Genomic DNA, 26884 nt, shown 5'->3' with positions numbered 1-26884 from the left:
CACGTAAAACCTGCCTTGTCTCCAGGCATGCTCCTCCTTGATCGTGCACAGCGTGCTTTGCTTTATGGGATTGATAGTGTTCAGTTCACTTGGCATTGTGAGACTGGTGCAAACAGGAAGGGGGATCACGGCTTACTACCTAACCATCTACCCCTGTGCTCCCTTGTTTTCCCACCTTAACCGACTGGCCGATTGTCACCTGGGGACAAGTCAGTATAAAAACATAAAAACAACTGCTGGACTTGATTCAGTTTTCAGATTCAATTAGTTAATATATTTTACAAAAACACGTCTACATACAGGTCTGGAGTTTTATTTCATCTTTTTTATGTTTATAATAATTGTTTTAGGTAATCATGTTCATAAAATCTAGATGTACAAGAATGGAGTGACTGGTATGTGTGAATAAAGTATACATACACTTATCCAAAAGCCATGACTTGCTAAGGGATAAATCACCTTACCATTTTATTTATACATTATTTTGAAAACATTCCTGTTGTCAATAGAAATATTTAATTCTTATATGAATTTTAAGTGAGTAATTCACACCTAATATTACAATTTTTGATTAAGCATCATTTTAATAATACATTTAAAATGCATTATCTTGTGGTCTTCCACCAAGTTCCAAAACTGATCAGAATCAACATTACTGTTATCATACATTTTCCACAATATTCCTGCTAACATGATCAAAAACTTCATTCTCACATTCTCAATAATCGAATATGCTCGTTATAAAAAAGTTTAAAATAAGTTGTAGTTAGTTGTTGCTATTTGGAAAACCTGGCCTATCCACTGGATAACATTTTCTACATATTGCAAAGATAAATAATTTATTTATTTATAAAAGTATTTTGTCTACTTGATAAGCTGCAATCTGCTCTTTGAACAGCTACTGGGCCAGACAGTACCTACTGAAGTGTCGCCAGCAGGGTGCCAAGCTGCATAAAAATAGGGAAACAGGGGGGCTAGTAACTATAATAACAAAATAACAAAATGTAAACTGAGTATTTAAAAATAAACATAAATATTACAAATATCTGAAACTATTAAATGAACTGACAACATCGCATGGTAGCTAGGTATAGTATTCCCTAAAAATACCTGCATTGTGTAAGTTATTTCATACATTCTATATGTAAATGGTTGACCAGAATACTTATGGTTTATTCATGACTACTTAAGAAGTAAGATACAGTTGCATCATTTATATATAAACACTGTTTAGGAAAGCTTGGAATCCCCCTTGTTAATATGACTCTTTGACAATGTTTGTCCATCAAAGTGCTTGAGTATAAAGATCAATGACTGTAGTGAATATGTGGTACAATTTGCAGTAGAGAATAGCCACTCTTGTGGAGTTCTTACGAGTTAAACAACAGTTGCTTTTGATCTTGGTGTTGCAACTGAAAGATGGTAAGCAATGATTGGACAGAACAGGAGAAGTGCCGAACTGACAATGGCTAGCATATAGCCCCAAGCAATTTGACATGCCCCTGAGTTGAAGAATCCACTTGAAGAGCCACACTGCTCCTTTACAAATGCAGAGTCTAAACCAAATGGGTACACAATAAGGCTGACAAACAGTAGAGCCACTGCAAAAGACAATAAACTATTGTTAATTATTAATATTATGTTTATATGTAATTATAGTTAGTAGTATTAGTGGCTCATATATATGTAAACAACTCGTATCATTCTAGATGACATGAACAGACCACTAGCTATTTTAATTTATTCATTACTGTAATGGATTTCTTCTACCTGTTTTATATTTAGTTACACTCCCAGCCAACTAGTGGCACTACAAAAATACAAAGTGGGCCATTTATTTCATTTTACTTCCTGTGTTCAACATCATCATATTAATATCAACTACTATAAGTAATATAGTCATTTAAGAATGAACTGGGATTTATAGAGCTCGCAAATTAAAGCCATTAGCTTATCATCAACGCTTTCAAAAGTCATTTGGAAAATCACTGTCAAACGTTTCAAGTCAAAATTAAAGACTGATCAAAATGTGAATTGTACCCTAAAATTACAACTAAAGACTGTAGTCAAGATATAACTTTAAAAGACACGAGGCAGCAGCTTGAATGCAAAATAACCATCAATATTATGAACACTACTGAGGTCTGGGTAGTTCATATTATTACCTGCAATACTCTGCATAAGTCCAGCAATGGCGAAGAGTGATTTCCCACAAAGAAATTTACGACAACAAGAAATATGCGCTAACAGTATGGCAACTAACAGCAAAACCAGTGCAAGTGCATAAGTACTGACAGCTCCTTTCCAAAACACAGAAGGAATTCCAGGAAAAATCCTTTCGTAAAATGAGCAATATCTTGAGTCTCCCCATGCATTTATCTCTTGCAAAGTCACAAATTGCTCTTGGAAGCAAAATCGTAGCAGTCCGAATGCTACAAATGACTCACTGTTGTTTGTTGACATGGGATCAGGAATGTGCTCATGCCAAAATGGCGAAAATAACGCTAAAGAACATGTGAATAGTAGAACAAGGGACATGACTGTCCACAATAATGAAATGGCTGACATATCTGCAACAAAAGAAAAAAACATTACAAAATTAACAACAGGAAGAAGCATTGTAAAATTGTTTTTGACAGGAAATTCCACTTAATTCTCCCAACAATGGAATTTCCATGTTTTTCAGACGTTTTCAATGCTTCTAGATCAAGTTACGTCTGTTATGATTGAAATCTCAAATTTACATTTGATTACAAAAATATTGTTCCATTGCAAGAATTTACTAATTCAGATGAATGCCCTTGTCAATCAAGAGCATTTTCTGAGGAAAAATCCACCAATTTTACATCTTATAAAAAAATGTATTGTAACTTTTTCAACTACAAACAGGGTTGTAAAATTTTCATCAGCAGCTGTGGAACAAACAGCTTTGTGCAGGACATTTAGCTTCAAGAACAAATGTAAACAAAATCAAGCATTATCACTCCATTCAGTGGGATTTTCTAAAGCTTATTTGTGGAGTGACAGGTGGATTAATTTTGAAACTCTAAACACTCCTGTATTGGTGTGATGTCCCCTGCTGCCTAAAGGCCATTACCTATTCTCAATCGCCTCAAAATTGTTAATTGAAGGCGCTGTATAAAATAATATTTTGGTAGCTTTGATCTGGAGCGTGAGTGAGCTAAAGAAAACAGTGAACAATCAAAGATCTAAGCGTTTGTCAGATTACCGCCATTAGAAAGCCGACAAAGTGCAAAAAGCCATATAGCGGCTCGGACCTTCGAAAAAAAACCTGAATTTATTATTTATAAATCCATTTAAAACAGCAAGGTATTCAACCACAATTAAAGAACCATCCAAAAGATTTTTTTATGAGAACATTCGCTTTATGTGCTTCAGATTGTACCTTCTTTTTTCCGCGCGTGAATAAATCCTGTGTTACTCGGTGATATATTTCACCACGATTCACAATGTGGTCAGATTGTGGAGAAGATTTAAGAGTTTTCTCAAGATATCCCATTAATTCAAATCAGTATGTGATAATCAAATTTCTTTCTCAAATTTCATCGCGCTACGATAACATACGCATAAGAAGACGCACACGCATCAAAAGGAATCGAAATACTCCGGGAAACATTTCATTGCTTCGATGTTACAAACAAGCCACGCGACACACAGAGAAATGAACACTGGCACGCGAATTGAAACACAGAACATTTTCAGGCAAAGAGCAGTAGGAAGCTGTTGTTTATTTAAAGAAGATTAGTTTCGATTCGAGTGCCTTGTTCCACACGCAGCGAATATAACGTGAAAACGATTTACCAATCGCATTTGCACGCATGAAAGACTCTAAATAACTCGTACGCTAAATTTACCTCACATATAAAAGTTACAAAGTTAATGAGGTCTTCAAGCGACCTCGAATTTGCGCGAAAAATCGACACTGAAGGGTTTACAAACATTTGAATTTCAGCAACTGCATAGAGAACCCGCGGAGATAGTTGTATCACAATTCAGTTGAAGTAACTTAAAAATACTGGACTCGTAACACTTAAAAACAAACACACAAGCATTAATTCGTAACACTTACCTCTGCGAACCTGCAGTTTGAAAGCAGCTGACGGCCAAGTTGTGAATTTAAAAACAATCAGTGTCAGCAGTCCTTATTCATCGATATCCTGTTAATTACAAGTCTTGCTCAACAGACTCAATCATCCGCACGAGTGAAAAATAAGTTCTACTTTCGTTAATACTTTCATCACAAAACAATCGAGATCTATTGTGGCTTTCTGAAATTCGTGGATTTCCGTTCCAGTTGCCGCTTTGGTATTTTGATCAAAGAACTTCCCGCCAGCTTTTGTTTCGCGAAGACAGAGGTCGTCTTGCAACCTGTCACTTTTCATTATATTCTTTGTTCTTGGTCTTCTCAGACCTCCCCAATTTTTTTGGCCGAGAGAATGCAGCACTCGATCCAGTAATCACGTCAATTGCGCCTGCGTTTGTTGGTCAGCCGTTGATCGTTGTGCAACACAATATGGGAGAGTTTTGAAAGTGTCATGGCTGACTTTGAGATATAAATAAGGCGGAAATCGCCGCATTTCCGAACGTTTTCGTCGATGAAGACACATTTCTACTCAGCGCTGGACACCGAGCGTTATTTGCCAAGGATATAGACGAGATTTTGATGCTCGAATGCTGCGATTTTCAAGGAAACCATCAGCCAAAGGTAAAGTTACACTGTACATGGGAAATTATCAGTGCAGTACATTTTACGTAGGTGATTTATCAGTGCGAAGGAGCGTTTTCCACGTTACCGAACTTTCTTGCGCAGAGTTCATATAGTAAAGTAATCGTTTTGTTTTGCTTGATGCGGCCCTATGTATCAAAATAATGGCAAGGCCGGCATTATGCTTGTTTACATAACGTGTACATGTATTGGATTAAATTTTATGCATCAACATGCATTCACAAATAACACTGCGGCTATTTATATTTAATTAACGTTTTATTCTATGTGTTTTTTTTACTGTGAACAGTACCTATTGACCCAACACTTGTTTGGTTTATATCAAAATGAACTGAGCTTCTCCAGCTAGCTGTCCTTAGCATGAGAAATGCATTTTTATGCAGTTGTTAATAATTACATTAATTTTGTTAACAACCACCGGTGTGACTTGTACACATGTACACCTGAAAGTATTGTATGAATCATAATTTTACTTTTTTATATCGTTGATTGACAATTAAATTTTTCAGTTTCAAATCGCCAGGAGTTTGCTCATAATGACAAAATCTCTTAAAAGAGAAAATAAAAGAGACACAATTGAAAATGATAAGTCAAGAAAATACAAATGTTTCTTGTCATTTTACACCTACACTGTAGATCAGTTCGGAGATTTTTTTTACCATTTTGAAAGACTTGCAAACATGGGACATAGGACATGGGACATGAACATAATTTTGTGATTTTGTTGTCCACGCCACAAAAAATAGGTCTTGCAGACAATGCAAGAGCTATTTTTTGTGAGCATTTTTTATTTGGCAACTGCAGCCAATCCAATGGTGTAAAAAAGTAAATGTTAATTTTTTAAAAATACGCACAAAACCAACAGGCCTGGAAGCCTACCACTAAATATAGCTGGTTTTGCCTGACTAAATGGCAATGCAAGTAGACACAAGTTGATAACTTGCATTTACTTGCATCTCCATTTGGCCAGGACTTGCGTGCACCTGCGTTGACTTGTGTACACTTGTGTTGACTTGCGTTCACTTTAGTCAAGATCAAATTTGCACTTAGTAAACACAAGTTTCTCACTGTTTGGCCGCCCAATGCAGGTCAACGCATTTTTTTGCAGTTTACTTTAAATACGGAATTGCACCTCGAAGCATTTTAAATGGCTTTTTGCAAACTTGCGTGCACTTGCGACTAAACTTACGTGTCTGTTTGGCCAACCAATGCAAGTCTGTATGCAAGTTTAACTTGTGATTACTTGCGTTCACTTGCGTTACCGTTTGGCCAGGGCTAATGCTGCAGCGTGCAGTAATAAATTCATAGAAATTATGTATCTTTAGTTGGCCACCTTATGCTGTGAAGGACTTATTTCATAATCCAGGGAATTGTTCAGAATATTCCCTTTGCTTGAATGCCATGGGTCATTTTAATAATTAAAATTAGATTTAAAGTGTACGGGTATTTAAATAAAAAAATCAAGAAATTGCCTATGAATAGCATCTAGTTTATTCAATAGCAGTGATAATGTGACAATCATATGTGAGATACATGTACATGTGTAAGAACTGCACCATTTTCAAGTAAAAAAGAGCCATCTACCCCCTCTCCCCACCTCCCACCCCACTCACCCCCCACAACACACACACAAAAAAAAAATCCAGACCAGCATAGGGTTATTTATATATGGCTAAAGTTTGCATTTCACTCTTTCAGACAAGCCGGCAAAAGGCAGGACCTCTAAATCTGGAAAAAACAAAGGAAAGAGCAAGAACCAGCCAGCTACACCACATGAAGACAAAGATGGAAGAAATAACCTGATTGGGAGTGAGTCCTTTAACCTTAACATCTTTAGTGTATTTTCTTTTCTTTTTAAAGATGGCTTCTTAGTGTACTTGCCCATGTCAAACTTTGCATCTCTGTTGCAACAACTTTGCTGTTATTGGCACATTTCTCATCAACTCTAAAGGCAATAACTGAATTTTTTTGTTATTAGTGACCATGAAGTTTGTTTTCTCTCCACAGTTCAAGAATGCAGAAGGTTATTAGCAAGTGTTTCAAGAAAGAAGTCTGCAAAGGTATGGAACTGAAATCTTAAAGGTTTTTTTTCTACTTTGGCCTTTCAATTTTCTTTTTAACTTTCATCAAATTAAAACGAGTTACTCAATTTTGTGCAGTTCTCTATCAATTTTATTTTTCATTTTCAGTGTGTGGCTACATTTCGGAGAAAGTCGCAATTGTCCAAGACCCTGGTAGAAGTCCTAATGGATGACAGTGTTTTACCTTATTTTATGGAGTATATGCAAATGCAAAATGCTACAAATTTGTTGAACTTCTGGCTAACAGCAGAAACATTTAGACTTTCAACTATCAACCGCTTGAGAATTAACTCTATGTCAAGGTTAAAATCCTCAAAAGGTGAGAGTAGTAGTGCTGTTCCAGATGAAGATCCACCCGCCATGTCAAATTCATCACATTTGCATAGCTTGGAAAATTCTTTGGATCAACCTACTGCTTGTGGTAATTCAAGTAAAGCTGCAGATCATGTATCAATTCTGGATGATGACAATAACGAGTTTGGTGACTTCACTGGCTATGAGCCAGCAAGTTTGGCTTCTGGGGATTCCACTGCAAAGAATAGTAGTGATGTTTTGTTGTTATGCAACAATTGTGGACAGATAATCAACCCATCTACATCAAACAAGGATGTATGTGATCATTGTGGACATCGTTTTGGTGATAAACAAATTTCTAATAATAGCAATTTTAATTATAGTCATTCCAGCTGTTCTAGCAATAAAGAGGGAGGATTTAGTAGTGATTTACAAAATGGAATATTAAATAATATAGACATAAATAATCAATCAAAGGTGGAAAGCATTCAAGGAACTACAGATTGCTTCAATAATGACACTAGGACCCAAAAAGAAATTCGATCAGCAAAAGTTACCTTTGACTTGACACCAGACTTTGAACATGAACAACGTTGGTTTTGCCGAAGAAGGACAAGAAGTATTGTTATAGATGCTGTCAGTATTTATAGCAAGTACATTTCACTGGAGGCATCAAATCCAATCGGGTTGGAGGAATCCATCCGACGTCAGGTTGAAAGTAAGTAAAGCAACCAAAATTGATAATCGTTTGAAACAGTAAAACTAAATGTGCATCGCTTCATTTCTAGTACATTTGTGCAACTTGATCCTGATAGTATTTTACATTTATTTGGTCATTTGCAAACAGTTAACATCTGCAGTGAAGATGGAAAGATTTGTCCAGATTCTTTTCAGCCAGCCCAGTGGTTTGCATATGATGTAATGGAGAGGATGTAAGTTGACTTACAGTTCTTTTTTTTGCATTATGCTATTGATGCACTTGCTACATCAGCAGGGCTTGAAATAACGGTCGGCCCCTGCCCGTTAATTATTTCAAGCCCTGCATCAGTCTCTGTGTTTCCTTTTTCCATGTAGATGCATTTTTTCTACCCAGGAAGCCCATCAAAAAATATTAACAAAATTAACAATGTAGTGCATTATCTTGTTCTTGCTATAGGTACTTCCCTGCATTTCTTACCAGTTCGTTTTATTGTAAGCATCAAATAGACATCTTGACAAGTGGAAAAGTGTTCCTGTCAGACATTCTATACAATCAAAATGCAATGTTTTACTTTATGGAGGTAAGTAGCTTTTGTTATAATCTTACGTACAGTTGACAAAATGTACCGGTATGTTTCTTGTCAATAAAATACATAGTGTATTGATTTAAGGATTCCTAAAGGAAAAGGCAAGGGAGGGTGCATGTGCGTTCGTGAACAAGGAGAGGGAGAGGAGGGTGAGGAATGAGTGAGGGGGACCTGGGGTCAGTAGAGTTAATGATTGGGGGGAGGGGAGTGTTGGAAGGCTGCAGCTGTCAGACATTATACCCAAAGTATTGTTTTCCCAAGGCTTGCACTTATACCTGTTTACTTCAGGGTCCAGCTGGTTTACTGTTTAAGTTCCTTTATTACTGTGACAAGATATGCGTCATTCAAGCAAAATCAGAGGAAGCATAATAGATATCATAAATTATGTTAAATATTTGCTATGTACAACCCCACTTAATCACTGCCTCATTTCTTTGCAAAACCCCAGTCAGTCATTTTCTTTTTTTAAGAATCCCCAAATTATTTATCAGGTTTAGTTGGCTGATGGTTGTAAAATAAACAGGTTCCACTGTACCAGACTAATATTGAGTTTGTGTACTTAAACAGTACTTGGAGCAAGAAGGAATTCGACACATGCTGGAGTTTTGGTTAACAGCTGATAATTTTCAGTGTCACTTAAAATCACAAATAGAAAATAACCAGTACAATGCACAACATGCTCTGGAAGATGCTATGATCATTTATGACAAGTGAGTTCTCATTTCTGTTTATTCCATTCCAGAAGATTTAGTTAAACTGTCACATTTGGGGATAATTATTGCTATAATTCTTATTTGTTTCACTTATAAGCAATAAGCAATAGATCATGTCCAATTTCCTTCCTGCAAATGTTGGAAACAGGGATGTCTGCAACATGCTGGTAATGTTGCAGGGAAGGATGTAATGTTGCATGTCATTTGCTTAATTTTCTTCAGGTTTTGGAACTGTGTAGGGATTCGTTGTTAGGCAGTATGCATTGCTTTTATTGTGATTATTTGTCCCCTCTACACTGGGCAATTTCTGGTTTGTGTTATCAGTGCAAGTTTGCAAAAAAGCAAGTTTTCTCACCCCAGTGATGTATTATCTAACAAGTCTAAATTCTTTGTCATTTGAAAAATATTAATGATCAGAGAAAATGTTATCTTCTAGCACTGGACCAGGTGCTTTGTAACCAAATTAGTGTTTGTCCTCCTCAATGTGGTCCAACAAGTGCAACAATGTGAGTTATTTTACTTGGTTGTTGTACCCTATTGCAGGTATTTTTCCATGCAGGCAAGTGTGCCTCTTGGTGTGGATGATATCACAAGGATTGAAATCGAGAACAGTATATGCCGTGAAGGTGGACCACTACCTGAGTGCTTTACTTATCCTATGGAACATGTCCTTTGTCTTCTTGAGGAGGTACATATATTCCATTTAATTGTCCCAAAGAGAGATCACCTGTGGGACTGTCAGTAGTTGTGGTTTATGAATCCTTAACAAAACATTGTTCATGTACGTGTAGCTAGAACCACAATTCAGTATCCCGTTATGGGATTCATCCCATTACTGAAGGTTACAAGATAATGTAGTCTGAGGCTGGGACTGCATCTCATTCTGTATCACTGGTATATTTACTGAATAGGTATATCATTACATTTCAGGTGTTTTTTCCAAGTTTCCTGAAAAGTCAAGTATACTACAACTATCTCACAGAGTTGCTAAATTCCATTAGCGGCAATCATTCTTCCCAGTCCCTCTCAGCTTCTGTTGGCAGTGTAGATGATGTTCGAAGCCTGGGTGATCAGAGTGAGGAAAACAGTCGCTTGGTAAAGTCAACATTTGGCTCTGACACTGATCTTACAGAGCACCCAGATGCCCTTTGGCAAAGGCCTAATCCTGGGTATGTTAATTGTATAGTTGATGTTAAAAGGGGCAAAAACTAAGTTGTTTTGACATCTGGTACGGAGCCAGCACTATCTGTGTGCACTATACTTTGGCCAAAATTTTTTGTCTTTCAGCAAAGGATGAAAAAAAAAATCAATAACTATTCTTTTTATTGTCAGCAGTGGTAATTTCTGTTATGCTGTAAAGCAAGCAATGGTATAATTTATTGGTTATTTTTGTTTACCGTTAATATTTATTGATTGCCAAAGATATTGATTGGTAACAACATTTACTGTTTTTTCCAGTCAACTACCATAGTGTAATAACCTGGTAATTATTTGATTTTGGTTCCAGACTGTCACTGGGAAGAGTCAATGAATTTGGAATTTTTGAGCCCATCTTTGAGCCTGAGCCAGACAGTGGCAATGGTACCTCTACAGGTATGCAACCACATCCACATGGGACATCTACCCCTATAACGTGATGAGCAAATTAATGCATCAGTCAATTGAAATTCCGGCCCCCCGACCCCCAGGACTTAGCAGGGATTTATCGCTTTTTTAACGGCACGTTGGCCCCGGTGGGCGGTGGATTTAACAAAATGTCAGTAGACCGGGGCAGTGGAGCGGTGATTTAACAGCACGCGATCACCTGAAGTGGGGACGACAGCTGGGGTTTAACATGAAGGACTAAATGTTTTCTTCAAAATGTTCGTTCGTTCTTATGGAATCTGCCACCTTTGTACACTATCGTCTCAAAGAAAGTAGTTTCTGTTTCTGAGATTTCAGTCTTGAATTATATCGTAGGGTGAAAGTTGTTTGCCTTTTGAAACTGAAAATAATTTTTCTATTTTGTCTCTTCTTATGTCCCACATTGATAGACGTCGTCAATGAATTGTTTCCAAAGGATAGGTTTATTGCTACTTTTTCTAAATATATCGTGCATCTAATTTGGCCATGAGGATGTTAGCAGAAGCTACGGCGATTTTCGTGCCATGACTGTTGGATGGGTTTGAAGATTATCTTTTCCACTGCCGGAATTGGAACGAGTTTTCTTGAAAGATCAGACTCAGAGCATCTTAGCTTCGTCTCAAAAAACCTGTTAGGTACGAGAAGTTTATGAGACAGGTAAGGCTTTTTTAGGCTGTTTAGGCAGTGCAATCTTCTCAATAAAATTATTAAAGTCTGTTGCACAAAGCTTGTTTCTGTGCTACTGGCTGAAGTTGATGGTCAATAAAAGCTGAAATACGTTTTCTTCCGACAGGTGTGTTCATAATAGCTAATTTCGGGTTTGAAATTTGCAAACTTGTGACTCTCACTACGAAAAACGATTAATTCTTATTTTTCTCAAAGTAAAAGGCTTTTTGTGGAAACAAACTACATTGGGTTTCTTTCCTATCTTCTAACTATATATGATGAACAATAAATGAAAGAAATAGATTTTTCAACTTCCGCAACAAAAGAAATCAAGATTTTTGCCTGGTCTTTGCTGAAAGTCGCTCTTGAGTTGGTTCTTTATTTGGTTTGTAGCAGGGCTTTTAACAGACGTCTTGACCCCTATGGCAGGGTAAAAAGCCAGGTTTTAACACTTGGTAAATGTAAAATTCCCCGGTAAGTCCCGGGGGTCGGGGGCTGGGGTTTCAATTGACTGATGCATAAGTATCTTAGGAGCAACTTGCACGGTAATATTATTTTTGTAAGTGCACAATGCATACAGGGGTGCCATGTAAAAAATGTATATAGGGGGCGATATAGCTGTATTTCCTTGCAAATATTATGCACATAGTCACTAGTGTCATGTAATGTTGTGCAAAGTGTTGGCTCTAGTTTTACGTATCTCATTTAGAATCGATAAGTAAAGAAAGATGATGAATTTTAAGCTCAGTAAAGAAGTGAGAATTATATAACATTCATAATGTCACAAGCATGGAACAAAGACAAAAATCCAAGTCAACAAGGGGAATCAAACCCTTGACCTCCTAAACACTACAAGTGTGCTCTATTCACTGAGCTAGAGAGAAACTCATGGTGAGCAAGGCCATTGCTGATCCTAGCAGTATGCAGGACATGTGTCACATATCAACCTCCTTCCTCTCGGGATTATTTCTTTGTCCCAGGCTCGTGACATGATGAACATTACATCTTTCTAATTCGGAATTGTTTTAAACTTGTTTAACTAAAGATGTAATAGTAAGAGTGACCAATGTGTTAGTCACTATAGCCACCAGTTTCAAGTCCTAGTCAGGAGTTAAAAAAAATCCTTATCCTTAGCTTCATAACATAGCATGCAACAAAGTTCGATAACAGTACCTGTCATATACCGGTAGGTTTTATATTTTATCTCGTGCCACTATTTGTATGGGTAATTAAATGGCCACAAATGAAATTTGTAAACAAAAAATGCTAAATTTGCAGTTAGTTAAGAAGTGTTTGACGCTGACTTTGGCATAAGGTTAGGCACAGCACTAATAACAAACTTAACAAGGACGATTTGTTTTGTTGCTGCCTTGTCAGCAGTAAACCGACAAAGGCTGAAGCATTTTGATCGAAACGTCTTTGTTTACTTTCTTAATGTTTGAACCTGCACAGGGAGGGGAGTCTTCGAAAAATGTACATTAACATGACTGAAAATAGTAGTGACCAACCGACTAATAAAATAAACATAACAAAATAAATACTTTAAGTGTCAAGGGTGTAAGCTTTAGCAAGATAATTGTGGACACTATGTGAAACAACTGTCACCCGACTGTAAATGTAAACAGAGGTAAAGGTGGCTCAAAATAGTTTAGATATTCCCGTATTTGGTAATCTATTGCTGCAACACCTGTAATGTTGAGGTTTAACTTTCCAAACTTCCTTTTGAAGGTTTTACTAATAAACAAATTGGAGTCACTGTGACGTCAAAATTCGTTGCCATGGAAACTAAAAAAGTGGTCAAAGATACCTTATTTTTGACCGTTTGAGGCAAATTACTCTAAAACTAGACGCTAAAAGTTTTTGTTTTTCATATTATTTTTGTCTAAGGGACAAAAGAAACGATCTGACAATTTTTTAAAAAATTCTGTCAGAAATGTTCAGAGCCACCTTACATTTATGCAAAAAATAACGTAGCTCCAAATCCTTTGACAGATTTCTTTAAAATTTTGCCAAAATGTTTATTTTGTCAGTTGGATAAAAATATGTGAAAAAGAAAAACTTTCACCGTCGGAGTAGTTTTTGAGTTATTAGCCTCAAAAGGTCCAAAATAGTGTATCTTTAACCTCATATGACGTTGCCATGGAAACAGATTTTGACGTCACGTTGACCTCAAATTGTTCATTGGTAAATCTTATTCACGTTTGTGCTAAAAGATTTTCCTTAACGTTATTGGTATAGCTCTGCTGTGATAGAATACCAAAGGCAGACATTTCTAATTCTGACTAAACCATTATGAGCCACCTTAAGTATAGACGTTTGATCGATTAACCGATTGACTGTTTTTCTTAAAGCTACAAAACTAGGAAAGGCCATGAGAAAGTTGGTGTCAGGAGGGGAGGATAAGGTATGAAATATAACATCAGTTAGTTCAGTAGAATGTATAGCAATACAGACAGATTTCATCATCATCATCATCATCATCATCATCATTATATTCATCATCATCGTTCATGTAACTATAACTAAACACTATAGAAAAATGGTGCCTGTTCAAAACATTTAAATACTAAACAAGTACACCCTGTATATTGTTTTTGATGACTTTTTGTTGCTTTTTGTCACAGGCTAAAGAAGAAATGGCGTGGAAAATTGCTAAAATGATCATTGAGGATGTCAAAAATGAACAAGCTATGTCTTTTGATCCAAGATGATAATATACCTTAAATACAATCTTTGGAGGTCGTGAGTTTGGATGGAGTTCATCAAAACATGGCAGGCGTGTCAAGTTTCTTTTGTTTCTATAAAATAAGTAATGAAGTTAGATCCCAAGTTACCAAGTAACATGATAGAAATCTAGACGCAGATCTTTGTATATTATTATAACACTTAATTCCTGGATGTTCAATAATTCAATTGTCCTTACAATAATGCACGTGTTATACAGAGAATACAGAAACTGTCAACTAGACGGTGATACCTTGATGTGTCAACAAATTATCAGGAATAACATGAAAAGAGCTGTACTTTAATAAGTAAGAAAATTAACATTTTGAACCTCCAAGAAATGGGTAAATGGCTTTGGAACAAAGCTGTTAGCTTTTAAGATGAGTTCCGCTGAAAGTTAAAGCAATAAGTGGAAGAATTAATTACCAAGAATCTACTCGTAGAACACCAACATTTTTACAGTGTGAAACTTCTCACGGTAATTCACTTCTATCTATCTATCTATCTATCTATCTATCTATCTATCTATCTATCTATCTATCTATCTATCTATCTATCTATCTATCTATCTATCTATCTATCTATCTACGTCTGTCTGTCTGTCTGTCTGTCTGTCTGTCTGTCTGTCTGTCTATCTGTCTGTCTGTCTGTCTGTCTATCTATCTATCTATAATTGACTCCGCTATTAAATTCTAAAGTATTCTCGAGTAAGTTAATGTAAAACCTCAAAAGAAACTTCCATTTCAAATATGGAGAACTTCAAATTCGTCTTTCACTCGCGGGGTTAGCTTAAGAGCTAACATTTCTTCTTGACTAAAGGTTCTTCTTGACTGTATTAAAACTGTGACCATGCTATGAGGTCTTTTTGATAAGTTTATTTTTGCCTTTATTGCTCCAGCGTTCAGCGGAAAGCGTCTTAATAACATTAACAAAATACCATGCAACATGAAAAGAATGACATATAAAAGCATTTAAAAAATCATGTTAAAATGGTCGGAGAGAGAAAGAAATTAGGCTTAGTATGAAAAGAGATTACCGCATATAAAAACTTAGAACTTTTTAACACTGAATACAGGAAATCTTTCTTTATTTAGAAAATATTAATAAGGGATTGCTCTGGAGCAGTAAGCCATGGTTTGTTTTCCTTTCCTGAATAGTGTGCTCACGCTACTCATTTAAGGCTGGTTTTCACTATGCATACGCATAAGTGCATGAAAAGAACGAAGGCACTCGTTCAACTAACAATGGCCGCACTAGAAATCGCTGTTGCATAAGCATGTTCGCGCTTATGTTTATGTCGCGGTGATTTCTTGTGAGAACAGCATAAGAAGAATGAGAGCTAGTGAGTGTGTTCGTTCTTATAACTGTGCTTATGTTTATGCTTGAACTTATGCTGAGTAAAAACTAGCAATTAGAGGCTATTGCGAAATCGTTATGGTCAGCTCTGACAAAAAAAAAAGTCTTTCGAAGGTTAGACTGGAGGGGAAGTTAGTTTCTCCGTTAACTAATCACTCCACCTTATGGTGCACTAAAGTAAAATAGTTGAAGTACTTGAGATTTGGATTTAAAAAGTCCTGCTTACCAGATACAGTGTGCTTATACGGAGACTTCGTTATAAAGGGTTCGTTTTATAGGGCTTCCATTGTAGCACTTTAGGATTGCATGCTGAAGCTTTGACTGCGGAAGAAAGTGGGCAACTGAGTTCGAGTTGACCTTAATAGCCTTTGTAAGAAGGGTATGTGTAAACAACAAGAGACCGTTTAAGTCGTCTTTGGGCTTTTATTTTTTAACTCGACACAGATATTATGACAAGTAAGAGAAACGTTATAGTAGATCAGTCATGTACAGATAACTAAATACAATTCATTAATTACGGTTTATAGTTCGACATTTTGAGGCAATGTAGAATGTAATTTTTTAAAAATAAATTCCCTTAAAGTATTAACTTAATAATCTTAACGCCTTGGTCGATATATTGTGGTGTTGATAATCTAACCTCAAATATGCCCGTATGAGTTCATTGGTTACCATATTCAATTTTATAGTGATAATATTGTACAAAATTGCTTTTTGTTAAGTTAAAAGTCAAGTCATCCCACTCGCTTGATTTGATCACTGTTTGATTTCTTATATTTTCAAATAACAGTGAACCATGCATGTCACGAGAGAAACTTAGCTTGATAGTAAACCAAACTTCCCTGTGAACCTCCAGACTAATATAAAAGCTGTTTGCAATTTACTCGTTAAAGATCTTTTTTTCTTTTGTTAGTAAAGCAAAATACGATAGTCCACGGTTTAAAAGTAAGTAGGTATTGTACAGTTATAACAAGATAAGATTGTCTTATCCCCGGACTGCGTGAATTCTTCCATGTGGTGACTCTCTCTAAGACGGACACCGTCGTATGACACCAGTAATTCTGAAATTATAAAGCTGAACCTATCCACAATAAATAGATGTTTGTTGTAAGTCTGTTTAAAAAATCGTTTACTCACACAAAACCTATAGACCAGACCAAAAATAATATTAGAAAACTGACGCGTTTGTTTATTTCAATCAATAGTTTGCTGCTTTTGAAAAGGGGGCAGTACATGTTCCATACTGAAACATATTCATGGCTTCTAGTCAAAACACTTAACTGTACAAACTGGAAGAAGACTAAACTAATAAAAAATGTTTTCGCTTGTTCAAACAAAAGTTGAGACCTTTCTGTAACATCTGTGGTGCCCATGCCTTTAAGGAAAAAAAAAAACAAGGTGTCACGTATTTGGTTATGTAATACGAATCTTGCTTTCCCAAGTAGTAGTTTGCTGTAATATTCAGCTCTAGACTTGCCCCAAGTCGCTCGTTTTTTCTTTGCATCTATAGTTACTTAAATAAAATCGCTTTGAAATCAAGCGAGAAAGACCACTTGAGTAAAATCACCTTTGTAATCGCGCGGGATTTATTTCTGTGAACGCGCGCGCGACACTTACCGAGGAATGGCTCGGAACGAGCGACTTGTGTCACTTGCAGGAAATCGATTCTGGCTGACGTTTATTGCCGCGAAAAATTGCATCATGCTTGTGTGCACCAGGAGTGCACTGAATTGGTTTCTTTTATCGTATTGACGTCAGTTTCGTGCGCCGTGTGCAGCTGACGCGCGCTGTGGCGTGTGTTAAAATTGCGATTTTCTTCTCTTTTTGTGGGAAATCATACTTAAGGCCCTTGATGGCTCTCTAATTTCTGTAAGATTTAAAAGGGACATGCACAAAAAAAGACATTTGTGTTGTTTGTTCTAAAACTGGTTTAACTGCCGATGTGAGAAGGAAACAAGTCTACTCAAGAGCTGAAAAGTTAAACGCAAGCTTGTCTCGCGAGCAGCGCGCGCTAAGTTGGCGGGCACAGCGCGCTCAGTAAGTTCGCGCGCAATACAATATGATTGACATAATCTCGATGGCGTCACCGGTGGAAAAATCCACCGGTGACGCCATATTTCAGAATTGGCGCGCTGCAGGTGAGCCAAGTCGCTCGTTCCTCAACGATCCTCAGCCATTTTGTTTCTCATGCCTGCGCGCGCCCTCCGTTTCCGTATCCAGCGGTCTCCTGCACGAGCGACTTGAAACAAGTCTAATTCAGCTCCTACGTTTTCGTTTTGAAGTATTCACTAAAGAAAACACTTGTCAACTGTCCGTTGTCCGTCGTAAAAAGGTGCCGTTTAGTTGCAATAAAATGACTGAACAAACGGCAAGGTTCCCGTCTTATAGAAGTGTCCGTTAAAAGAGAGTGACTGTATGCTCTTACTCTTCCGCAAGTCCAGGAGAAAAAAAAAACACTAAGAGAGAGATCTGGGGATGAGACTGATATCAAACTAAGCTGGTTTCCATTTTGTTAAAGAACGAGACAGTACAAATAAATGGCCATTAAATCTCGTTTATACCTGTAATAACAGGTAATGACTTTTTCCGTTCTATTTTACTATTTCTCTTTTTTACAATCCCAGTGGAGTCAAGCTACCGAAGTGCGCGGTGCATCCCAACCAAAATTCCGATTGGCTCCCTCCATAAGGTACGCACGTAAACACTACCTAGAAGTTCCTTTGAAGCAGTCATGCGAGCTCTGTTACGAGCCTTTGAGTACTGAATTATCCACATGTCTCAACATTTTAAGTTACCTTATTACATGAAATTTTCGCGACACGTTAATTTCGCGAATTGCGCGATTAAAAAAAAATCGCGAAATTAAAGTGACGCGAACAATAAGTGTCGCGAACATAACATGACGCGAAAATTAAGTGACTCGCATTATGTCAATAATCAAGAAAGAATGAGTTTAGTACCACTGAAGGAAGGAATTTTCAATGTAAATGGAGGTCGTCCTCAATTGACTCAAGAACAGTAATTCACGTACAAGCATGAACTTCTTGTGGACACTATGAAAACTGCTGTTGTTACTGTTGACATTTAGGGCGCGATCCATTCAACCAAAAAATCCGGTTTGAATTTCCGAAATTTTCGTGCGTTGAAAGGAACGGTATTTTCCACTTGACTGAACAAGGCACGTCGATATGGCGAGTTTGCGGTCCGACTCTTGTTTGTCACTCGACGATTTCAAGTCAACAGACAATTTAAAACAATTCTTAATATCCTGTAAAACAACGACGACATAGTTTTCACCAGCAAGCTGCTTCACAATTAAGGAGAAGTAAACTTACCCTATTTACAATTAGTTTGAGTTCAATCTTTTGAGATATTTCCATGTAAGCTTCATTTTCACTCGACAAGAGATATTTACGAACTTCTCTCCTACAAACTGGACAAATACCCGTACAAAACGTATCGTCGCAGATATGGAAACATGTTTAAGGATATAAACTAGCCTTGTGAAACGAGAAAAACATAATACACAAGTCAATGCCCGTAGCTGCCACTGGTTAAAAGTAATTTTGTTCGGCCATGTTGCTTCTGGAGCACGACAGAGAGGCACTGGGGAAGCGGATGGTCAAATGGAACGGCAAATTCCGATCGGACCGATCTAACCAGAAAAGTGGTCCTCCTCGAAAGGTGGATCTCTTTTTCCGAAACTTTTCCGGTCGGACCGGACCGATCCATTCAGTTTTGAACCGAGATTTCCGGAAATTTTGGCTCAATGGATCGCGCCCTTAGCCTCGCAGTTGTGTTTTTTTTGTTACATTTGACGTTATTATTCATTTGATAAAGTCGTTTTATTTTATTCAAGGACATGTCAAATTATATTGCTAAGGAAATACACATCGCGTCTTAAAAACGCGAAATTAAAGTGATTCAAAATACAAAATTTTCGCTAAATCGCGAAATTTAAGGTGGCCCGCGGGTATTTATGAGGCTGACAGTTCCCTTTTTTAAGCGCGTTTTAAAACGGGAAAACGTGAAGCGATTGCTTAGATTTTTGAGAATCTGAAAAAATAAACAGTTGAAGTTTACTCACAGCAACTTACAGGAAAATCCACTCCGTAACACCTCTCTTCAAACAACAACAGAATAATTTCATTCGAAATGCGAGGTTTACAAAGCGATTAGAACTTGGAAAGCAAATGTACCCGACTTTGCGACCGAAATTCTTCAAACCGTATGATAGGAACACACTGAAACCGGCACAAATCTTTGCAATATCCTGTTCTAGCTGCAGCTTTAAAAAAATGAAAAACAAATCGACAAATTTTCCGCAATTCCAAATAACGTCATTTGTTTGATATTTTCAAAAATTCGACTGAAAACCATCCATCTTTATTGACTGCTAACATTTGATGTATATACACGATCTTTTTAACTTTTACACACAAGATTAAGGTGACATCAGACTCAAAACTGGCTGGTACTGGGTTAGTATAAGTATCAAATTTATGCGACGGTCAAGTCAGACGCATAACACAACAGTTTTTAAAGGCAAAATAAAGATGTCGCTCGTTCAGGAAATCTACGGAGTGGATTTTCCTGTAAGTTGTTGTGAGTAAACTTCAACTGTTTGGCAGCGTTTTGGGGTAATTACAGAAAAATTCACCGTGGCATTTTCAAAATAATCGCATTTTATTAAAAACGAAGGCTTCCAAAAATCGCTCATAACTTTAACAAATCGCGTTTGATCGCCATAAAATTTATCATTTTATATAATTTAAGCATTATTTTTTCAGATTCTCAAAAATCTAAGCAATCGCCTCACGTTTTCCCGTTTTAAAACGCGCTTAAAAAAGGGAACTGTCAGCCTCATAAATACCCGCGGGCCACCTTAAGTGACGCGAAATACGCGCACCTTAAAATCGCGAAATTAACATGTCGCGAAAATTTCATGTAATAAGGTACTTTTAATTAATGTATTGCTCTCTATGTGTGTTCGACTACCTTTGCCAATGTTTCCTTACGAAAGTTGTTCTTATTAGCTAAGGTTCCTTTCGTCGTATGAACGTCTTTCTAGTCTACTCTCACAACTCTCTCTGCCCCGCCCTATATAGTGATTGAGCACAGACAGACTCTAGTAGGAACTGAGTAGAGTCAGTACAGGGACTGGGCTAGGGTTTGTTTATGCTTTTTTAAATGAACTCACATTAGATGTTTCGCCCACTGCGAATTATTCAAAATAACTACGTCCGGACCAGCAGGGTCAATACCCACCTATAATGGTGTAAGTCAACAAATAACAAAATTCGATACAAGTAAATAATAGCGATATGCGAGAGGTGGCAAAATCGTATGAAATTTTACATTACCCGATAACGAATGTATAATACAGTGAGTTGAATCTCGATATCTCGAACCTTCAAGGGAAATCGAAAAGGTTCCAGTTATCGAGGGTAAAGTGAGTAAGACATAACCTGGAGGAGAACGGGAGTAAGTTATCGGTATTTAACTGTTTTTTTATACAAACAATTTTGAAGAATGTAATATTACATCAGAGGAAATTCTAGTGTTTGGAGAGTGTTTATGGACAGTATCACAGAGGTGAAGACTTCATTCAAAGGATTCCAATACCTAAAACATCCCCAAAAGTAGAGCCGCCAATGGCGCAGTGTATAGGACATCGTTTCCTGATAAAAACATTCCACCGCTTCGTTTTCTTCTACATTCCGGTGTGGTGCTCATGGTAACATCTAGCTGGGGTCGGGTCTTCACAGGAAATAACAGGGTAGATAGAGAACCATTTTTTATAGCAATCTCAGATACAGCAGTTAGTTGGCATTTTTCGATGTCTAACTGATACATCTTGCCGACTTGCAAGTGCTGGGATGCGTTTGTGAAAGAGGGAACGCAATAATGAATCTTCTCTTGGACACCGGAGCTGTTCTGGAAGTTGGTCGGAACCTGAATGGTGTAGTTGCAGCCAATGCCGTTTTTCAAATGCATGTCGTCACAGAATCTCCAATCAATCGAATAATCCTTGGCCTTTTGAGCTGTGGAATAGCTGAGTTCCTGATCACTTCCGTAAAGTTTGTTAATAGTCCTTGTGTAGTCTTGGCATGTTCCTGTCGCGGCTGCCGGCCTAGCACGACCTATAAAACCTTTGTTGAACTTAGTAAATACTTTGATGTGTGATTTTAGATGAGATGTCTTGTTTAAGAGTTTCCAAACTGTGCAAAGCCGCGTATTAAAGTGCATGCACGAGCACTCGGCTAAAATGGTCTTTCCAACGTTAGACACATTACGCTGCAAGTTGAGACCCTGAGTCAAGCACCGATCGCCAGCCAGGATAGATAACGAACTGTTGATGCGACCTTTCTCTTGGGCTTCTGCACGTAAGGCTGTCAAAGCTAAGTTAACTGTAACATCTAAGGCTAAAAGCAACCAGAATCTGCAAGAAAGTGTATTCCTCATCGCGCTGATGATCTGAAATCTTCAGCCCGCCAGTTGAGATATCGGTAATGAAGAAGCGGCAAGATGAGGAGCCTTTGAATAAGAAGCCCGCCTTTACAAAATGTCAAAACAAAAGAGTCCGTTTTCAAAACATCACTGGAATTTCATCCGGTGTTTCTAAAAACTTCGTAAAAAAGTGATTGTGGAGTTTGCCGTCGGCAAACTGAGACACGCAAGGCTCTCCAGTGGTGAATGTGACAAAAAAACAAACAAACAAAAAGAACTAAAAAGAATGTTTTCCTCAGTTATGCACCCAGGGAAGTAAAATATTTTGGACTATAGCAAAGAAATTTTTGTCAGCTTTCAAAAAAATCATAACGCAAGAACGCATATTGAAATTATCATTGCAATTTTTATCTCTAAATTTATGTCAAGAAGAAGGTCTATCTTGTGCTGTCTTTGGGGTAGATAGCCTTGATAACACGAGCAATGTTGACATGCCGCTTAAAGTGTTGTGCTCTCACACCGGTGCCAGGTCAAGTGGAATGACAGCTTTCAGTTTTAAACGCGTGTAAATACAATCATCGCTGCGTATTAAACTTGCTCTATCTTAAATCGGTTACCATCTGAAATGCACCGTCGGACACGCAACAGCGCCGATCACGCGTATGTTATTAGGTTATCATGATACCTGATTGTAAGTAGAAACTATTAATAAATGGGGGCTCTTGTAAAAGCCCGAAGGGTTTCCATATACCCCGGCAAACGATGATGTTATCAATAAAATCGTGGGCGGATCCAGGAATGTTTTAGTGGAGGGGTCCAAACCCTGACTTATCAAACACTGTTAAACTTTTTGCGCCAAATTACTTCTCCCCCACACCTCCGCACCCCCCCCCCCCCTCCTCCCCTTCCATCAGTCGCGGTCGGCACGTTACAATTTCTTGGCCCCTTGTGCATGATTCTACTCGCCAATATACTTATGGGTAAAGTCGTAACGGAAATTCTTAGCCAAAGCGCATTCAAACCTCTCGCTTGGGAAGGACTACCACCACCACCAGCGGTTTTAACTCAGTTCATTGATCAAGTAAATAACCATCGCCTCACTATTAAGTTCACGGCTGAAATAACTGATACGGAAGCTACTTTTCTTGGAACCAGCGTTTACAAAGGCGAAAAATGCTTGACATATGCACTCACGACAAGCCCACTGAAACATTTCAGTTTATTTATTTTCTTACATGTCACCCACCAGGAGTCAAGACAGGTTTCATCAAAGGAAAGGCCTCTAAAACAGCATTTATTAAAGGGGAAAATCAAGCACTTTCAATCACATTTATCGAGATAGATTACCCAGGAAGTCTCAGAGTCCAATGAACTCTCGCGGAAGTTATTTTTAAAACAGAAAGCAGGCTTTCCAACCAAAACCTAAAACAAACGAAAACATCTGCCCTTTGTAACGCAATACCACCCGGTAGTATTAAACTTGAAAAATATAATCATGAAAAACTGACATTCGAATAGAACAACAACCATTGCTCAAAAAAAAGTATTCAAAGAACATTAGCTAATATCATACAAATGGGGTAGGTCTCTCAAGGATATACTTGTGAGATCAAATTATGAAAACAACTACTGAATACACGTGGACCTGCAAGTCCTTCGGGTCCTGTTTCCCTCCCAATGGAGTCTGGACGAGGCAAATTTAGCTAAACATCCGATATCCTCTGTTACTGGTACCAACTTCCATACCTGAAATACCAGCTATCAATGGTAAGCGGCTGTGCAATCATTCTGTAAAATTTGGAACCAAATCTGTACAAATTATAGCAACCGATCCTCAAAGAGAGATTACAGTAGTTTATATCAGAGGTTCGGTTCTAGAGAATGAAGGGGCGATGTCTGTTTATAGCTCTGCCATGAACGTAAATCTCAAAGTTTACTCACTAATATTTTACATTGGCGAATTCTTTTTATTTCATGGAGAAATTCATTCCCGAGAACTCAGTTGTCCTGACTACCTACATACAGAATTAAGTTGACGTTTTGACCGAAATTATTCTGTGTTAGGGAGAACAATTTTTTGGCCCTTGGGGCCTTACCTTTTAATTAACAAAAGTCTGTCGTCGGGGAAAGGGGTGGGGAAGGAACTTGCTGACAACCCAAACAATAAGAGGGGGTATCTGGTAATTTCTATTCTATCCTACATAGCACCCTACTCGTAAACCAGTTATAACAACAAACAAAGACCTGAAGTTTATATTCGCGTGCGAATCATTTATTTCATGGACTTAACTGTAACTGGAACTAGTTAGTCAATTATATAAGAAATATGGCAAAATGGGGTCGCCATATGTTTTCTTACAAAATAAATAGTACAACTTAGGCAATTTTTTAAATGCCACCTTTATAATATCTCAAATAGTTTCGAAATAGAGCGATCACGTTGTTTTGTGAAAAATATTTTAAACCGAATCGTGCTTTATCTCCAAAACAAATTGCAGGATTTAAACGCTACGAATTTGAAAGAAGATGACACCGAAAAGAATTTTGTTATGTACCAGTGTCCCACAGAGAGGATGTATTTTGTATACCTCACTTGTCGACGGTCAAAGTTAAATGCAAAATGTTGACACGGATGAATTCCTATTGGCTTTCTTTTGTGGGATTTATAAGTTTGAGCAGCCTGCCAACAGAGGAGTCATTTTCCTTCCTGCCCTAGAAGGAAACAGGAGACAGGCTAAAGTTTGAGAGGTTGATTATAGATACAAAACAATGTATTATATTCCGGCTCTTGTGTTGAAATAAAGAATATAAACAGCTAAAGGTTCAGTTCTAAAATATCCGATTAAACACTCAGATCAAACGACACAGTAACAAGCCTGTATTTTTTTTCTTAGGGCTGAACACTCTCACATATAGAGCCATAACACGTCATCGCTGTATTTAGTCCTTCAGATTCTTTCTTTGATGTCTCTGACCAAACAGGCACAGGGTCGTCTCTTCTTGTCGCAAAAAATGTATGTAGAGTGGGGTGGGACAGGGGCATATGCGAAATGTCAGTTGATAATCCCTGACTGCTGAGCAAGTCAGTTGAACTTGAAGTAACTCCTGTGAGATTTAAAGAAGTCGTACATGAAGTCATTTGTGATGAAGAGCCTGAAGGAGGAGACCGCTGCTTGACGGAAGTAACCATTCTGCAGACGCAGGAACACATGGCCACAAAGAAAACGAAAGCAACCGAACAAATGATTACTATGACGGTTAGATGAACGCATTCGTTATTTTCTTTACAAGAACCATAACAGCACGATTCGTCCCACTGGCAGTCAGCGTCAAAAGAGCACGCTTCTCCTAAACAGTTCCAGTTGTCGACACATCTGTTACTACAGCAAACTTCTGAAGTGGCACAATCCTCATTGATTTTGCAGATTTGCCGCACACAACTGCTGCTCTGGGTGCATAAACCATTGCAACAATGCATACCATCCTCTTTGCCGTCTCTGCCGCAATCTCTCGCTGAACTGCAATTTTGTGCATCAGCGAGGCATACAGTTGTTGAGATGAAGGCATAAATCGCTAAGTACACGAGCAGCTTCGTTGAATATAAGTTCACGAGAGAACTTTCTGGCGTCCCTACGAGTAACACCGTCTTCGAGCCTGGCATTTTGAGTTAAGCTGTAAATCGGAACTTGAATACTTTCTTGAGTTTTCTCCGAGTTACTTCAGTGTAATAAACCAGTTGAATCGATATATAACGGAACTTTCTGTTCTAAAAGATGAGGTAATTTTTGTGTGACGTACATCATGATTGTCATGCGATCCCGCGACCCCGAGTGACGTCAAAGGTGGGTAGAATCTGCCACACCACCGCTCGCCGCACAAACTTGTGAATATCAAACCTTTAGACTTCGATCATGAATAAGAATATAAACGTCTACATTTAGAGAGAATTTACCAGCCATATTTGGCTTTTATCAGACTGAGTTTTTGGAAATGTGAAGCCTCGAGAAGGAAAACTGAAGGTAAAGTAAACCAGAAAAAAAAAAACGCATCCTTAGGAAGGACACGCAACCCACACACACACACATCACGCCTGGTCTGGGAATGTTCTGGATTGCGAAATTAGACTAATCTACACGTAGGATGAGACATTTCTAGTACTCGCTTTGCTTACTTTGAAGGTATTGTCCTTGAACATCTAAATATCGATTTGAACTATTTAAAAACGTGTTTGTCACGGGTGTGCATAATGCGGTCATCGCGGAAAAACAGCAATCCGCATCATGACCCCGCAAATCAACATTCAAGCAATTGAAAATCAACAGAATAACAAATAGATTTGGTGATATAAAAATGATTACATTGCTTTTTCTTGGCAAGAAGTTTACCATTTTTCAACTATATGGAAATTGAACTTTCTAACCTCTCGAATGCCCCTCGAGAGGCGAGGAGTTTCTTTTCAATACTTTTGAGGGAGGGGGCTTAATACTTCTAAATTCAGTTTTCTTATTTCAAGCCATACATCACTTAGAGTACCACCCTGTGAGCAGAGCCTCTTTTAACTTCCCTGCGGTTGAGATTTGGGAAGTAGAAGTATAACAGTGGAAAAGAAAGGGCTCTGCTCGCAGGTTCTTAGGGTACATAATAAATATAAAAAAAAAACATAATACTCCCTATGATTCGCAATGTACAAAGCGTTTGCACATTCGTTTCCATAAAGAAGTACCATATTTGGAAGATCAGGAGAAAAAATTAACCAATCAAAACTGAAATATTTGGCTAAAACATCGCGCGCTAGCTCGCACTCGATGGCGTAATCTTGTTTTTGAACAAGTTTGGTTGAACGAAGTTAAATTTGGTTTAATTCTCCTGTTTTATAGTTGTTCTGAAGTAGTCTGGAGAACATTACTTGGATACTCTAAATGAAATTCTTTAGTTTTTGTAAGA

The 26884-nt window shown here is 37.8% G+C and overlaps 3 protein-coding genes across 3 annotated transcripts; 1 reads left to right on the top strand and 2 right to left on the bottom strand.

Moving 5' to 3' along the window:
- Positions 1–297: 297 nt before the first annotated feature.
- LOC144647354 (LHFPL tetraspan subfamily member 7 protein-like) lies at positions 298–4384 on the bottom strand. Its single transcript, XM_078507157.1, has 3 exons — positions 4091–4384; positions 2166–2570; positions 298–1601 (listed from the first exon to the last, which is right to left on the bottom strand). Exons 2-3 carry the CDS (start codon positions 2566–2568, stop codon positions 1378–1380), a joined length of 627 nt encoding a protein of 208 aa, XP_078363283.1. The 5' UTR covers positions 2569–2570; positions 4091–4384; the 3' UTR covers positions 298–1377.
- A 134-nt stretch (positions 4385–4518) lies between these two features.
- LOC144647370 (A-kinase anchor protein 10, mitochondrial-like) lies at positions 4519–15947 on the top strand. The gene is made up of 12 exons (XM_078507172.1): positions 4519–4726; positions 6446–6556; positions 6755–6807; positions 6937–7840; positions 7970–8054; positions 8279–8402; positions 8976–9118; positions 9665–9809; positions 10052–10290; positions 10629–10714; positions 13762–13814; positions 14035–15947. Exons 1-12 carry the CDS (start codon positions 4693–4695, stop codon positions 14119–14121), a joined length of 2064 nt encoding a protein of 687 aa, XP_078363298.1. The 5' UTR covers positions 4519–4692; the 3' UTR covers positions 14122–15947.
- A 1955-nt stretch (positions 15948–17902) lies between these two features.
- LOC144647397 (uncharacterized) lies at positions 17903–22054 on the bottom strand. Its single transcript, XM_078507203.1, has 2 exons — positions 20450–22054; positions 17903–18285 (listed from the first exon to the last, which is right to left on the bottom strand). The coding sequence occupies exon 1, from the start codon at positions 21953–21955 to the stop codon at positions 21116–21118; it is 840 nt and encodes a 279-aa protein (XP_078363329.1). The 5' UTR covers positions 21956–22054; the 3' UTR covers positions 17903–18285; positions 20450–21115.
- Between the last annotated feature and the right edge of the window lie 4830 nt (positions 22055–26884).

The sequence above is a fragment of the Oculina patagonica genome, chromosome 3 (genome assembly GCF_052425735.1).
Source record: "Oculina patagonica isolate OP01 chromosome 3, crgOcupat, whole genome shotgun sequence".
NCBI classification, from domain to species: Eukaryota; Metazoa; Cnidaria; class Anthozoa; order Scleractinia; family Oculinidae; genus Oculina; species Oculina patagonica.
Note: the sequence above shows the minus strand (reverse complement) of the source record. Positions and strands in the feature narration are given on the sequence as shown.